This window comes from Lineus longissimus, chromosome 15 (assembly GCF_910592395.1).
Source record: "Lineus longissimus chromosome 15, tnLinLong1.2, whole genome shotgun sequence".
NCBI classification, from domain to species: Eukaryota; Metazoa; Nemertea; class Pilidiophora; order Heteronemertea; family Lineidae; genus Lineus; species Lineus longissimus.
Window position 1 is genome coordinate 14,479,301 of NC_088322.1, and position 16,599 is coordinate 14,495,899.

At 42.2% G+C, this 16,599-nt stretch overlaps 1 protein-coding gene across 8 annotated transcripts in view; it reads left to right on the top strand.

Annotated features, from left to right (window-relative positions):
- LOC135499862 (inactive dipeptidyl peptidase 10-like) overlaps positions 1-16,599 on the top strand; it is a 173,780-nt gene that overhangs the window by 148,930 nt on the left and 8,251 nt on the right. For all 8 annotated transcript variants that reach the window (XM_064790858.1, XM_064790853.1, XM_064790857.1 and 5 more), the window contains 16 exons: positions 377-469; positions 720-817; positions 7,456-7,530; positions 7,900-7,952; positions 10,822-10,906; positions 11,072-11,192; positions 12,011-12,174; positions 12,689-12,819; positions 12,989-13,157; positions 13,588-13,695; positions 14,020-14,332; positions 14,610-14,708; positions 15,015-15,090; positions 15,422-15,671; positions 15,977-16,076; positions 16,426-16,569. In XM_064790858.1, the coding sequence (XP_064646928.1) occupies positions 800-817; positions 7,456-7,530; positions 7,900-7,952; positions 10,822-10,906; positions 11,072-11,192; positions 12,011-12,174; positions 12,689-12,819; positions 12,989-13,157; positions 13,588-13,695; positions 14,020-14,332; positions 14,610-14,708; positions 15,015-15,090; positions 15,422-15,671; positions 15,977-16,076; positions 16,426-16,569 (1,906 nt within the window). In that variant the 5' untranslated portion in view covers positions 377-469; positions 720-799. The remainder of the gene's footprint in view (positions 1-376; positions 470-719; positions 818-7,455; positions 7,531-7,899; positions 7,953-10,821; positions 10,907-11,071; positions 11,193-12,010; positions 12,175-12,688; positions 12,820-12,988; positions 13,158-13,587; positions 13,696-14,019; positions 14,333-14,609; positions 14,709-15,014; positions 15,091-15,421; positions 15,672-15,976; positions 16,077-16,425; positions 16,570-16,599) is intronic.

Sequence of the window (16,599 nt, forward strand, 5' to 3'; positions counted from 1 at the left end):
AACTAGAAATCTGCCAATACTTAAGCGTTGTTTTGAAAAGGCGAGCAGTTCTAATGGAAAAGGTCAATGAGAAAGGTCGAAATCAATTTAGGCAATAATTTTTGGCATCCACCAACCATAATACGTATTGCGCATGTCAACCTCAGTGCATGATAATAACAATATAACTACTGGACAGTTGGTCCTTTCTTACCGTAAGTCTATTGCTACTGAAGGGTGTGGGTCTTTCCTTGGTACTGCTTGTCTATGGTTAACGGGCTATTTTCAGCGTAAAATACTTATGCTTCTTATCGATGAAATGCTTAACGTTGCTGATAAGATCACTCAGTAATTATTCGACCAATGTTTACACATATTTCTTGTTTCTATTCTCTAGCCTCAGACGATGTCAAAGTGGGCGAGAAGTTTAGGTACCAGGATGTATTTGACGCCGAATTTCAACCAAAATCATTTTCTTCCAAATGGATAGGTTTGTTAATCTTAGTAAAGTCAATGAAATCTTGATGAATTATATTGACAAACAAGTCTTCAAAATAAATCACGAGTGACGACACTAATTTCTATGTTGTAAAACGTAGTGTTTACTACCTGTCATTCCAATTTGTCGCTCCTGGAAGAGGGAAGTCTGACTCCTCAAAGGAACGTCACAGTCACTCATCGTTGAAATGGTCGTGATTCAGTGTCCTCGTTTCTTGGCTAATTGTATGTTTCTGTTTCAGACAAGGAAACGTTAGTGTACAGGAATGGCCAGGGTGCATTGGTGGCGCTCAACGTGGCCACAAACTCATCCTACGAACTCATGGATAACACTACATTTGTGAGTACAACCTTGCTGGCTGGTGTAATAGGCCTTATACTTACCCTGGAGAATTCGTCCCACCTATACATTGATTAATGGTAGATTATAAGATGTGTTGCTAAAATCATCAATGAACTTAGATTAAGATGTATAGCTAAAATCATCTATGACCTTCGATTAAATATCTCAGTATCCTCTAAGTGCTCGAGGGAACTATGTTGCCTTCCACATCGGTCATTTTATTCTGAAACCTTTAAAACGCCATTGTACCTTTTCGAATCCCTAATTTACATGGCTATCATTCAAATGTCACTAAATGTCATTTCCGCATCGAGAGGTTTCCAGCAGATGGTCATGTCACTACTTGGTATTTTTAGTATGTTCGTCTTTGTAACACTAGTAAGTAATTTCAACGAAATTCCACACTTTAAGTAATTTCAAAGAAATTGTAATGTCTTGAGGGGAAACGTCCTGACAATATCCTTACCATGTCATGTCTCTCATGACCATGTCACGGAGGCAGACTACTTCCTTTGTCTCATTAGAGTACAAGTATCATGATAACGTGGCGGGGAATCAACCTGCCCTTTCGTTAATCAGACTGCGCCGGAAGGACTTCTTGGTGACAAAGGAAATATGCGTCCCCAAGAACATAAAGCACTTAAGAAGTCTGAAGGGGCCAAGTCAATTAATTGAACCTTGTTCCCTGGGTCTAGATGAAAATCGATGGTGTCTAATGTGACTCCTAACACTAGTAGTAGAAGGCTATTTCTTATGAAGGGTTTTCACCATTGTTGTAAGGTGGTCATGCAAATATCTTGTCTTTGTCAGTTAGTCCTTGTGATGCAGTTCGTCATACTATCCAGTTTATTGTAGTGTCATATCTTCTCAACGATCTTATATATTACGAGAAAATCCGGCCCTGCTGGAAGACTCCTCGGCTGCTGAAAAACCAACATTTCACACGCCTAGTCGCTTTAAACTCAAGGTGCACGTCGAGAGATTCTCCACAGGTGATCGATCATCAGCAATCTTCAAGGCAAAGTCAATGCAGCTGAACAGACATCGTCAATCAACTTATTGCTGTGATAGCTTTTGCTTCTAGGTTGTAAACAAATAACTTTTGTATTGCTTCCCACATCAGAATGTTTTGATATTGGTGGGGAATTGAAAATCTATTGAGTCTTGAAGTTGACCAAGATATTCTGATATTGGCTTTTAATGATGTGCCAACTGGGCCAAGTAAAAAATAACTCAAAGAAGATTCCTCAATCTAACATCGACCTCATCATGGGAAGCATCTTTGGGGTTGTACTTCTCGTCATCTACACATCGATTCAGCTTCCAGTCAGGAATCAACATGACCTTGGGCACTGTGAAGGCTGTGTTACCATTAATACTGATATATGGTCAATGCTCCGGGCTCTAAACTTCTTCCGCAGTATCTTTATACAATTGATGGGTGTGCGGCGGATTTTGGTCTTTACTGGATAAGAACTCATTAGCATTTCAGAACCAAACTAGCCTTGCGTTACGACACTCTGAGCCACTTTGCCATCATCCACATAAATGGACATTGGCCACCGTCCATCGAACTTCGTATTGATCGATCTTAATCAGTCTGACACAGGCGTCGATCTCAAACACCGGCCTCCCTCGTCAAGCTACTGCGCATCGAAGCAGAGGGGCCATTTTGTAACATCACGGCATCCCTCGAATCGATCAATGGCATGTTCGAATGAGTTATGTTCGAATTGGTGATTTTTGGATAAGTACATGTATAATGATGTCTGGGTACTTGCGAGTTCGGCTGCACTGGCCGGGTAACAGAGGTCGTAGCAGGCTTTCATCAGTTATAAGATGATCGAATATCGGATGACAAAGCCATGGTCGACAAGCCTTGATTCATATTAACATCCACAAGCCTGAAGTCACCACCGCTTCCTTTCACGCCTGTTTTGGAGTTGACTTCGTTGCGTTTTTTCTTGAGCAAGCACGGAAGAATTTCCTCAAATGCCCATTTTGCCTCTTATGATCGCCTTGGCCGCGTGCTACTAGGGATTGGAGCCAATTTTTGTTTATTCGTCCAAGTGACCCAGTCTTCAACAGGTGAGGTGGAGTCCGTCAGGAACTTCTGCTAAGGATGCGGTCGAGGTTCATGGAAGCTCGCCTTTGAGGTCACATTCAAGGAACGGAAGTTTGGAAGTGAGATAAGTCTCATTGACATAGGAGAAGTACATGCACTTCCAGCACGTCAACATCACTCCCAACAGCATTGAATATTCTGACCGAAGAAAAATCTCAAGCCTGTTGTTTTTTATTGCCTCTGAAACTGCACAGTCATCTACAAGAAGAAAATACTTGATTTGCTCGGTGGGAGTCAGGGCACGCTCACAAAATAATGCAAAGACAAGTTTTTCTCTTCTTGTACTGACATCTCATAATTTGAATGTGTAAATTTGCATCTTGCTCAGTGAGTGCAAATTTATAGTCGTGACAAGTCTTGAATACTAGATCAGGATTGATTTTCAATAAAAGTCCGCTCGAAATTGCAGCATTATACCATCCCTTTATTTGTCGCAATGTGTTCAGGAGATGAAATGTTGGGTTTTAATTTGGATGCGTGGATCGATATTTCGCCGAGAGTGGATCAGGACTCCAAGCACGTTTTAGTCACTTGCTCAAATGATTAACAATTTGCAAAATGAACAAAAAATGCCGCCTACTTTCCGCAGCACACGCTTGTCAAATAATCTCTGGTGGATTGAAGCGAAGAGAATGGGTGTTATTTTCAAAGTTGGTGATAGACTGATGTTGACTGGGAGTGAAGTTATTAGAGTACTCGTAGTTGGAAATGGTATCTAATTGATAGATGGACCATTCTTATGAACTGAACATGAAGCCAGGGATCTGCCGCCATTATGCTACTGGTGTAATGAAACAGTGATAGATGACACTTTCTTTGTAAGACCACATTTGTTATACTCTCTGTAATCTTGCCTTGTACTCCCATTGACCAAATGTTGAGTCTCCACCAACTAATGGCCTAACAGTCGTTACTGTAATCTACAAGGGAATAGGGAAACGAACAATGTGTCTGTCAGAACAGCGACCAATAAAAAAACATTGAATACTGTGGCAGAATAAAAAGAAGCTTTTGCTGTAAGAATAATTTCCTCTGTCATAATGAACCACCACCTACCGCCAGAAAGATTCATCTGGTAACTAGACAACCAAGTTGGGCATAATATCATTATAAAAACTCATCATTGTGAGGCATTTTATTGCGATTTGTCCGCTGAGTGTTTTGACATTTGTATCTGAGTTCCACATTGATGTCTTGCTTGCTGAATCCGGTACTGTCTGTTTGGGATGATGAATGGACGAGGGGTGGGCGTTTGATACAACAGCAGTTGGTGTAAAAACTCGTCTGCCAACATGAACCGATCGTCTGATGGTGCTGAAGATTGCTCGTTACGAAACCTAATTAGGCATGATGCCACTAATCAACGCGTCACGAGATGACGTTTCATATAGTGTACATGTTGTGCAGTTTCTCCATGTTGGTTTGACACTTTCTAGGAAGCGTTATCCATGTTGTCTGGCCAGCTGATTAGCCTGTATGTGCGAGTACTAGAAAGAGAGCAGACACAAATAGCAGATATATACACACAAGGTAGCACATCTGGTCGCGACACCAATTTGTCAACGGTATCCACAGTAGGTTATGAGAGGACTGATAGAATGCCTAGATTGCCATCACGACTTCGTTCGACCTTCATTTCTTCCTTCAGTGCCTGATCGTTCTTGGGAACTGACAGTTTATGGCCATATGCAATCACGTCCCCTAGCTTGGCCATCACATTGGCATTTCTAATGTCAAATGAACCTAACATCGACATCTTCCTGATTACGAACGTCCTTGGTTGTCTAATTTCGGATCCCTAACTTACTTAGAAGACTTACCAATGCATGAAATGGTGTGTACACTATTTGGGCTCTGTCGCGGCCTGAAGGTTGTTTCATCCGAAATCCAATCACTACGCTGATAGCTTGGCACGATTCGATTTGTCCTGATTGTTACGGTCGTCAGTTTAGATCGGATGGGATTTCCTATTCCTCGTTTTTACAACTCTGGCGCCATCTTAATTTTTACAAACATGTGCTCTTGGTGCAGGCTCCTTCCTCAAGTGATCACTCAAACCATCACTTATTGTGCAGAAAAGATCAGGTTTGTGAAGCAATACACAAAAACCCAACAATTCATAAAAACAGACTGTGATAAATGCTGAACAGTCAGTTCTCATCGAATGTTCAATCAGTTACGTAGTGTTCAATGGCATGGATGATATTTCTTTATGCCTTGATTGGTTCTTCTCCTTACCATTAATAAGAAAATAAATGGCCTCACGTCTCACGTCTCATCGCTTATAATGAAAAGAAATGGCCTCACGGCTCACAATCGGTGTGGCAAATGACTATCCATGAAATCTGTCTTCTCCTGACATGCAACCGACCGGGCAGGTGTATTATCAGTTGGAAACAGGTGGATAGCGATGACAGTGCTTCTTTTACAATGAAACAAATTGGTTGTGTTTTCGAAGATGGGCATCATATCTAAAATGAACCAAAAACTGCATTTTGAATATATGCACCGAAACCAGTGTCAGATCCACAAAAAGCGTTCAAGCTTCTCGACTAAAAAAACATTGGTATCGAGTTTGGTACAGGCAAGCTTCTGAGAAATCGGATGCGAAGACGCCTACCCATGGCTTCGACAGAGTCCTCATATCGGTAAATCAATGGAATGGTTCAGGTAGCAGGCTCTCAGTCGATCCACCTTGGCTGCATGGAAAGGTCACGCCTCGTCTGAGATCTTGACTATTTTGCAGTCGGCAAAACTCAAACCAGGCCTAGACTTTGTACTCAGCAAAAAGCTTTAGATTTGCTCCAGTAGTGCCTGGATGATATCATATTCTATATAAGGATGCGTTATGGAATCATACATAGATGTGTTCTTGTGTTTCAGCGGTATAATTGGCTATCTTGCATGTTGGCAATTGGCTGTATTGCACGAACTCACAAATGTGCACCCGTAGAGGTTTTTCGGTAAAAATGAAAAAAAGATAATGGTTTTTGAGATTCTGATGAGCTCACTGAAGACCTTTCATTTTACCATGAAATCTTTATATCTTTATCATGAGATATCGAACTGTACAGAACTGTACAGAGACTCAATCACTGCTTCCATCAGAAATTTGTGTCTCGCGGTTGGCAACAGAATTTCATCGCCTTCGGTCCGAAGAGTTAACCAAAAGTGATTGGTGACACGTCCAAAAGCCTGAAGATCAGGCTTGAACAATAATCATCACGGCTTTCTGGGAACGTGATCTGACGGCGTTCAAATTGACAATCATTCCATGAGAAATGTGTTAGCTCTTGTGAGGAAGGATTGAAAAGAACCTGATCGTGTCTTGTTATATGAACATGGCCTGGACGATGAAAGTATAATATTGTGGTAATGAAATGGTTATATCGGGTCTCTTGCGATAAGAATATCACGTATGGACATGTCTGATGTGATGGTGTTGCTGGAATTGCAGAGACATAGACTTTGGGTGATAGGAGGGTCTGGTTTCTCAAGATCTTGCCAGATCTGGATTAATCTGTAATAAATGTGTTGACAAATATGGTTATGTTGATGATAGTGATGGCATGTCGTAAACGATGTCTGGTTATGATGGCCACAGAATTGATAAAGTGGTTTATAGTGAGCATCTGCCATCACACTTAAACTTAGCAGTCCTTGAATACGACACCAATTAAAGGACCGCTGCGATCGAAGGAAGATTTAGGTAGTGTATTTCCCATTACAAGTATTGAAAGCCTTTTATAATTCCTGTCCTACAAGTAGCACAATTTTCTCCGACATGGTCTTACTTTTGTTCACTTCCTCAATGCTGAACATTTTCCTTAAAGAAATTGTCGTCATGATTAATCTCAGACAATCAGATATTAATATATTCTCGTCATATGAATGGAGTCCTTGGGGGGCCAATAACCCTTTTTTCATGTGAAGCTGGCGTTCATTCAAAAGTTTCCGGTACATTTGGCTGATTTGTTCATTTTAACTGATATTGCCCTAGTCCACTCTCTCAATCCATCAATAGGGTATCGTGTTCTCAATAGCGTCCGTGGGAGCTCATTACACTTTCACATGAGAAGCCAGTGCCACCAAATTACAGGAAACCAGGCTGAATTAATGATCGATATTGTATGACAATGCCACATGTGGAGTCCCAGATAGCACACGGATGGTATCGAGTTCTTTAGACATGTTAGATGTGAGGAAGGGCCGACTTTTCCGATTAGTGTTGAATGGGTCAGGCTCAAGAAGTATGGCATATCTGATAACTGCTTTGTTTGGCAAGACTGCAGCCACCCACGTTCCTGATTTATCCGCGCCTTTGCGCTAGAAATACACTATACGCACAGTAACGCCTCACCGCGGCAAAGCTAAGTATCTGCACCTTCGAGCACTATCATTTGCTGTACAGTCTTATGATAGCAAAGGCAAATTCGAAATTTCTCCAAGTCAGGTAAAAAAACAACTCTATATTCTCGATAACAATATTCTCTCGTTTTTGTAATTTCAGAGGCAGCTCGACACGGATATTTACTCAGTGTCTGCCGACCTCCAATTCGTATTAGTTGCACATAATGTAAAAAAGGTAAGTTACCATTACCATATCTTCAAATATGTAAGGGGAAAAGGAATTGGAAGAAATCGCTGAAATCGGTCTTTACACTGCATTATAACATAATTGCCATATCTTGTCGTTCAATGTATGGAATTGATTCGTTTGACAATCCCTTCTTTTCGTCCAAAGTGCATGGGCAAGGAAATTGTAGGAATGGCAAGGAATCGATAAGTACAGCAAGAAGAGAATTCTTGGTAACAGATATTCAAAGCTTGTGTGTATTTATATAACTCAACAAATGCTGGCCAATGAATGTGTCTTTAGATGGGCCCAAAATTTAGCGATTATTTCCTAAACTATTTGCTCTATGCTATATGATATGTCATTATCATTTTGCAGGTGAACAGACACACAAAAGAGTCTTTGTATAAAATATATGACCGATCAAACGGGTAAGTTATTTTATCAATTACCGCTGGCAGACATGTCCTACGCAGCTAGTTTGCTATCAAATAGTTTCCCCCTACAAATCATCTGATCATAATAATGACTGTAACCATAACTACGTTAAAAATATATATATTCTGAGGTTGAAACCATCAACGTAACTTCTAACGTTGAAACCAGTAGCGTAACCTCTGAGGTTCAAACCATTGACGTAACTGCTGATGAAGCTTCTTGACAATAAATATAAATACCAAAAGTTTACCACGAAAACATATCTCTGGTATTTAAAGGGATGACTCGAGCAGTGAAATCTTTCAAAGAGAAATAAACATTCCTCATGAAATCTTTCAAAGAGAAATAAACATTCCTCATTATCACAAATTACATAGCCTACCTATCTGAGTCTCAACGATCTATCTGAGGAAGCATCGCTCGCATACACACCACGACTACAGCAGTCGAGGCGAACCCTTCCAACGTTAGTCTCAATGATCTATCTGAGGAAGCGTCGCTCACATACACACCACAACTACGGCAGTCGAGGCAAACCCTCCCAACGTTAGTCTCAATGATCTATCTGAGGAAGCGTCGCTCACATACACACCACAACTACGGCAGTCGAGGCAAACCCTTCCAACGTTAGTCTCAACGATCTATCTGAGGAAGCGTCGCTCACATACACACCACAACTACGGCAGTCGAGGCAAACCCTTGCAACGTTAGTCTCAATGATCTATCTGAGGAAGCGTCGCTCACATACACACCACGACTACGGCAGTCGAGGCAAACCCTTCCAACGTTAGTCTCAATGATCTATCTGAGGAAGCGTCGCTCACATACACACCACGACTACGGCAGTCGAGGAAAACCCTTCCAACGTTAGTCTCAACGATCTATCTGAGGAAGCGTCGCTCACATACACACCACAACTACGGCAGTCGAGGCAAACCCTTGCAACGTTAGTCTCAATGATCTATCTGAGGAAGCGTCGCGCACATACACACCACGACTACGGCAGTCGAGGCAAACCCTTCCAACGTTAGTCTCAATGATCTATCTGAGGAAGCGTCGCTCACATACACACCACGACTACGGCAGTCGAGGCAAACCCTTCCAACGTTAGTCTCAACGATCTATCTGAGGAAGCGTCGCACACATACACACCACGACTACGGCAGTCGAGGCAAACCCTTCCAACGTTAGTCTCAATGGTCTATCTGAGGAAGCGTCGCGCACATACACACAACGACTACGGCAGTCGAGGCAAACCCTTCCAACGTTAGTCTCAATGATCTATCTGAGGAAGCGTCGCTCGCATACACACCACGACTACGGCAGTCAAGGCAAACCCTTCCAACGTTAGTCTCAATGATCTATCTGAGGAAGCGTCGCTCGCATACACACCACGACTACGGCAGTCGAGGCAAACCCTTCCAACGTTAGTCTCAATGATCTATCTGAGGAAGCGTCGCTCACATACACACCACGACTACGGCAGTCGAGGCAAACCCTTCCAACGTTAGTCTCAATGATCTATCTGAGGAAGCGTCGCTCGCATACACACCACGACTACGGCAGTCGAGGCAAACCCTTCCAACGTTAGTCTCAATGATCTATCTGAGGAAGCGTCGCTCACATACACACCAAGACTACGGCAGTCGAGGCAAACCCTTCCAACGTTAGTCTCGATGATCTATCTGAGGAAGCGTCGCTCACATACACACCACGACTACGGCAGTCGAGGTAAACCCTTCCAACGTTAGTCTCAATGATCTATCTGAGGAAGCGTCGCTCACATACACACCACGACTACGGCAGTCCAGGCAAACCCTTCCAACGTTAGTCTCAATGATCTATCTGAGGAAGCGTCGCTCACATACACACCACGACTACGGCAGTCCAGGCAAACCCTTCCAACGTTAGTCTCAATGATCTATCTGAGGAAGCGTCGGTCGCATACACACCAAGACTACGGCAGTCGAGGCAAACCCTTCCAACGTTAGTCTCAATGATCTATCTGAGGAAGCGTCGCTCACATACACACCACGACTACGGCAGTCGAGGCAAACCCTTCCAACGTCAGTCTCAATGATCTATCTGAGGAAGCGTCGCACACATACACACCACGACTACGGCAGTCGAGGCAAACCCTCCCAACGTCAGTCTCAATGATAAATGATAAATTGTTCCCAGCATTTCATCAATCAACGAGGGCAGAAAGAAAGGCCGAATCCTCTGCCGCTAATAGATTATGATGAAATGGCTCATCCAAAGCAAAGGATGAAACACAACGACAGCAATCATAAGCCATTATCGTAATCCCTGGGGTTTCTTTGACAAAAACTCGCCGTATTACAATGCACTATAAGGAGGAATAGACACCGGTTTCATAGTGTTTGATCCAAAGCAGTTACATATTGTTTGTTGGTTAGCATGGTTAGGGCAATTCAGGGTGAATATCAAACCCACGATTCTTCGCTTAAGGGCATGGTTTCTTGTCAGTCACATCTCATGATCTTCGCTGCTTACATTTGATTCTGCCTTTAGCTTCCGAGTGTTCTTTTGACTCGAAGAAACAGCTTCTTGGAGGAAACAAATCCTTAATTAATTGATTCTTTGAATCTAAGTATCCCCCTTCACAGCAATAACTCAGATAACATTCCGATGTAGAACCAATGATGCTATCAATAGTCGTATCGAGCGTAGTTTCAGTGGAATTCCAGTTGTCTAGCTGGACAGAGTTTTCGTGAAGGCCATTTTGTTTGAGGAGTGAAAGGTCGAGTTTTTTTTCTCAATAATACAGATTTTCCTCTTTTGCGCCGCAGTTTCTCCTGGTTGTACTTCATGAAATATAATTTGACCTTTCCATTACAGGAAGTTACTTACGTTACCGTTAGACAAGTCAAGTGTGAATACTCCATTACAGTATGCAAGCTGGGCACCAACAGGTCGTAGCTTAGTAAGTAAATTACCCTTAGACAAGTCCAATGAGTGCTCCATTACGGTATGCAAGGTGTCTGGGCAAGGTGGTAGCAAGGTGGTAGCTTTATAAGTTGAACAGTTCTTAAGGCTCAGGTGAAACTTAAATTTACGATAGTTCAGTGTCTTCTCTTTCTTCTTTCAGGTGTATATAGAAAAAAATAACATTTTCTACCAAGTAGATCCTTACAAGTCAGCCAATCAGTTAACGTTTACTGGAGAAGAGGGTGTGATAAGTAACGGTGTGCCTGATTGGCTGTATGAAGGTAAGAACAACACCTGGATCTAAACTGGCTACGCCCTTGCTAGAGAGAGAAGAAGTACTTTGAGCATCGCCAGGGTTTACACAGCGGGCCGTTTTCCAGAAGTACAAAGGCAGCTCACGGTCGAATTTGAAAACGTATTGCTGCTTGAGGTCTTTTCTTGGTCGTTTCCAAAGATGTTTCCCCAAAGCCATGAGAGGTCATTGGCATTGGTGTCTCGCATACTGCCTTGGCGACGCCTATGTATGCTAGCAGAAACTCCTGGTACAAGTACTCTAACAAGACACTCGGAGGCCATCTCAGGTTTTGGTTGAAGAAATGATTAAAATCGCGTAGTCATCATCACCCGCAGGCAGTCCGTCACTAGATAAGCTTTACCCAGGCACTGCCTAGCTAGGACGCTGTCTGATTATCCTATATCATTTTTATCAGGACAGTTACCATAGAAACTGACGACACCGAACCTGATCATGATTTGAAAGTATCGTGACATTTCAGTCGAGGAAAATAATGCAAAAGATATGGCGGGCCGATTGGGTCGTGACACCTTTATTGAACGTTGAACGTAAAATGATATACTTTGGAGTTAAAGCGTTTGCGATTTTTGCATTCTAAACTTCCCCACGACTGTTTCCTGCTGTAGTTCAATTGGGCCTTTTCGATCCACTGACGAGGTTAGTGGATTAATTGATAATATGCGTTGCCTAACCATAATCGCTGCAACCAAAACAAGGCACTGTGTATTACAGACTGCAAACAGTGCTACTTTTGTAACCAATGCCACATGAAACTAAATTCCTAACGTTATTGTGTCTTTTTAGAGGAGATCCTTTTGTCCGACCACGCTCTCTGGTGGTCACCTCAGGGTAACCTTATTTGCTATGCAACTTTCAATGATTCCAAAGTACCCAAATATAAATATCCTTACTACGGAGACACCAAGGACCCGGTGGGAGGCGCCTTCAAGTCAATCAATTATCCAAAGGTAAGCAAAAGATTATTCTTGAGAATGAAATTCGAAATATCACCACGTAGCCTGTAATGAAAAACAATACTTGTTTGTTATTTTTAGTACTTTTTCCTTTTTTTTTAGTCAACAAACATTTGGCATTCAAGTTGTTAAATGAGCTAATCCATTGGACTAACCAATATCCACTGACATGTATTGTTCTTTTATTGCGGTTCTTGTGATTCTCATCAAAGATGCATATCAAAAATGTTCCGATAGTAGGCCTACTCTCTGTGATATTCATTGGCAACCGGAATCGATTTAGTTGCGAGGTCATAACAGTAATATGTCGGGATGTCATAGATAAATCGAATGGCATTGTCATCTAGCCAATATCCACCTGAATCCCTGAAGTTAGATATAGGAAGCTTTATGATCAATTCTAGCAATTCAAGATGCTTATGTCTATCTTCCAAGAGCTTCTCAAAGACGGAAAAAGTCATAAGAACATGAGAAATGATAATGATGATGATTTTATTACTTTTTTCAGGCAGGGTACATCGGCCCAGATGGTTCCCCAGCTGTCAACCCTACTGTGACCTTACATGTGGTGAATGTGGCACCAAGGTCAGACAACACTGGGGCAGAGTTACAACCTCCTGAGGTGATTACAAAAACCGGGTAAGTTTTGAAACGGTGTGAATTTGATTTTGCTGCTTTCATTTCCTTTTGATTCCTGTCACTCACTGAGTGAGGTTAAAATGCATGTGTTATGGAAATTGGCAATATTCCTGTGATAAGGACAACTTAACACACTCAATTTAATCTGAAATTGATGATTATGTTTCAGGGACTACTACCTGACAGCGGTGTCATGGAAGGACAGCACGCGGCTGGCAGTGATTTGGATGAATCGTGCCTGGAACATGTCTGTTATATCTATATGTAACGCTGGCAATAGGAATTGTATGGTCAACCATAGAGAAATGGTCAAAGATAAAAAGGGATGGGTTAAATTGGTGAGTTAGACTAATTCTCGGTTTCTCTTTCGTTTATTCATCCTGTCCCCTACCCAAGTCTTTTACATTGCATGAAGTCCTGTATGCTCCTCACACATCACGGAATATCAGTGATTGACAAGGACTAAAACAGAATCCCAACCAACGAAACTTCCATTGGTAGAATGTTTAAGATTTCAGATATACGTTTCTTCTCATTAAGTTTTTAGCTGTTTCATGAAATGCTACTGATAAAAGATAGTTGCTTGTTGACAGAGATTGGTTATGTGAAATGTATTTCACATCAGTTTTGGGAAAGGACACGTTTTCTTGATGTGTTTCTTGCTTCATGCCAAGGATTGTCGGAATCACCATTCATGCCTTGGCAATAGGCAAACAGACAACAGGGAGAGACCAATTTAGAACCTTTGTTGAAATATTTTTCTTTCAGTCGCCGCCCCCTTTCTTCACCCCAAGCGGAGACAAATACTTTATGGTACTTCCGGAGCGAGATGGTTCCAATGGCGATTATGATCATGTTGCCATGGTAACAGCTACAGTAAGTTGTTGAAATGACAAGTTTTGTGCGTTATGCTGTCAACAGTGTCTGAGAATGTAAAGACACCAATAGCCTTCCTCTGAATGTAACGAGAACCTACAGGGTCAACTCCAGGCCACTCGAAAACGAACTCCTCATAAAATTGCTTATAACAGCAAGGATGGAGAAAAGGTCCAGCTGTGTAATGGTATACTGCTGCTGATTGTCGCCAAAGGTTTGAAATATCAACTTCCGCTCACTTTCAATTGCTTTTCAATACCTTTCTGATGTTCTACTTCTGATGTTCTACTTTGTATTTCTGATGTTCTACTGTGTATTTTGCAGAGCAATGACGAGGGTCATAGAACATACTTATCATCAGGTCTGTGGGACGTAACAGAAATCGTGGGTTACGATCCAGAAAAGGAATATGTGTATTTCATTGGTACAAATGGCGACCCAAGAAAGCGCCACCTTATGAGTGTGGGCACACCTACATCTGACCGGCCACGCATCATGACGTGCATGACATGCAACCAGACGGTTGGTTGTGAATATGTGTCGGCCTCGTTTAGTCCTGATGCCAAGTATTACGTTTTGCACTGCCTTGGACCAGATGTGCCTTCATATGTCGTCAAAAACACCAAAAACTCGGATGGTAAGTTGACAAAATTTCATAGAGATAGTGAGTCATCCAGAAGCATATTGAATCATTTCACATACTAGTATGCTTAGTCAGAAAAAAATGATCAGGGGCTTTCCAGTGAATGATCATGTCAATAGGTTTAGGTGAGCTAGCCGACAGGGTTAAGTACAAGTTCCACACAGCAGCCACCAAGTTCTTTATTAAGGACATTCCGCAGACTAGCAACAGCCCTAAACTAAATGCATGCTGCGTATTTCTGTTTTGAAAAATCAATGATAACGTGTTTCAGAGTACGTCGTGGAGGATAATGCGGGGCCAAGAGCGAAGTTGGATACGATGGCAACACCGAAGATCGAGTACCACCAAATAAAAATAGGGAGTGGCTATAGTAAGTCAGATTAATAGTTTATTATTGTCTCCAAATGCACAATAAAAGACAAAGCGCACATTTGCCTTGCCCGAATTTTGCAAGATCCAACTATATAACAAGCAGCCACCAATTGACTGCGGGGAGTCCTCTTACTAAAATCCTTAAGAAATGACAGTGTGGCTGTCTTCACGAGAAGGGGGAATTAAGTGCACCTTCCTCATTCGCACGAAAAAGTCATATTGCGGGACTCTGAATCATCCTTGCTCTCTCTAACCAAGTTATTATCCTCATTCCTCTCCTTGTTATAATTTGTTTCTTTTTCAGCCGCCTGGTTGAAGTTGGCCATTCCACCAGATCTCAACAAGGCTCATGTCAGGAAATATCCTACTATTCTATTCATGTAAGTCCTCAGTTACATCACATTTCCTTCAACGCAGTTACCTTACATATAAGTCCTGCCAAAGTCCATGTGTAATATTTGCTTAAAAGTCTCTTCTCATGCCACTTCGGTGAGTGACTCTCCGAGTGACCAAATGTGTCCTGCCAAAGTCCCCGTGTTATATTTGCTTAAAAGTCTCTTCCCATGCCACTTCGGTGAGTGACTCTCCGAGTGACCAAATGTGGGTACTCTGGATATAAGTACCAAAACATGCTGAAACATTTTGGAAGTATTATATAAATACAGTCTGAAAGCACTATCTTTCAACATATTTGACAACTCAATCCCTCAGGTACAATGGTCCAGAATCACAAAAATGTAACGACCGCTTCATGCTAGACTGGGCAACGTACTTGTCCGCATCCCAAGGTGTGATCTACGGTGTCATGGACGGCCGAGGTACTGGGTACAGGGGCAGTCGATTCCTGCACGAGATCCACAAGAAGTTTGGTACAGTCGAGGTGGACGATCAAATCAAAGCGGTGGAGTACCTGAGGACGCTTTCTTATGTCGACAAGTACAATATCGGCATATGGGGACCGGTAAGTATGACAGGAGTTTGAATTTGAAGTTCCAGTTTTATGATAACAAAAGGATGTCAACTGTCGCTGCGAGCTACGACAGAGCCAAGACGTCATGTCGAGTGATTGCAATTAACCCAGTCGGCGGCCGCAATCAAATCACCATTGTCACGTTTTCATGGTGCTCTTGCACGTTGCATTGACTAAGATCTTTAGCCTGGCGCTTTGGTAACGTTCAGAGTCACATACAAAACTTGATGAGGGAATCTTGAACTCAAAGTGCTCTTATTTACAAATTATTGCAAGCCGTTTATATTATCTTTTAGTCGTATGGAGGGTTTGTTGCTGCTCACATTGCAAGAAGAGGGACGGGGATGGTGAAATGTGCCATGGCTGTTGCTCCTGTGACAGATTTCAGATATTATGGTAAGCACTGCGTCTAAATTTGTGAATTTCGAGTTGGTACTGCACCATGGCGGCTAAAGGTATCGGTTCGGCTTGAACGAAGACGTGCTTACCCGAAGAGAAGCTGATGACACAAAACAAACAAACGAAATTTTTGTTCCTTTTGAGGGGCATGAGGCCCACATTTCTTATTCGTATTCCTTTATACCCCTCCAGGTCTGTTGAAGGAGTGCCTTGCTTCTATTGTGTGGCAAAGGTAGAGCAATGCCTTTACCCTCTGGGTGCAGTGCTAACATTTCGTGAAATGAACTATAGGCATGATGGCCTCCCTAATGTAAATGCTATTGTTAGTTACTTTGTAAAATTCCAGATACGGCATATACGGAGAAATACATGGGCGTTCCCACAAGGGAGGACAACTACATTGGATATGACAACGCTAACCTTAATAAAAAAGAAGAGGCAGAAGGATTTAAAAAGACGAGGTTGTTACTCGTACATGGAACTGGTGATGGTGAGTACTTTATTCTATACTTGGGGACCT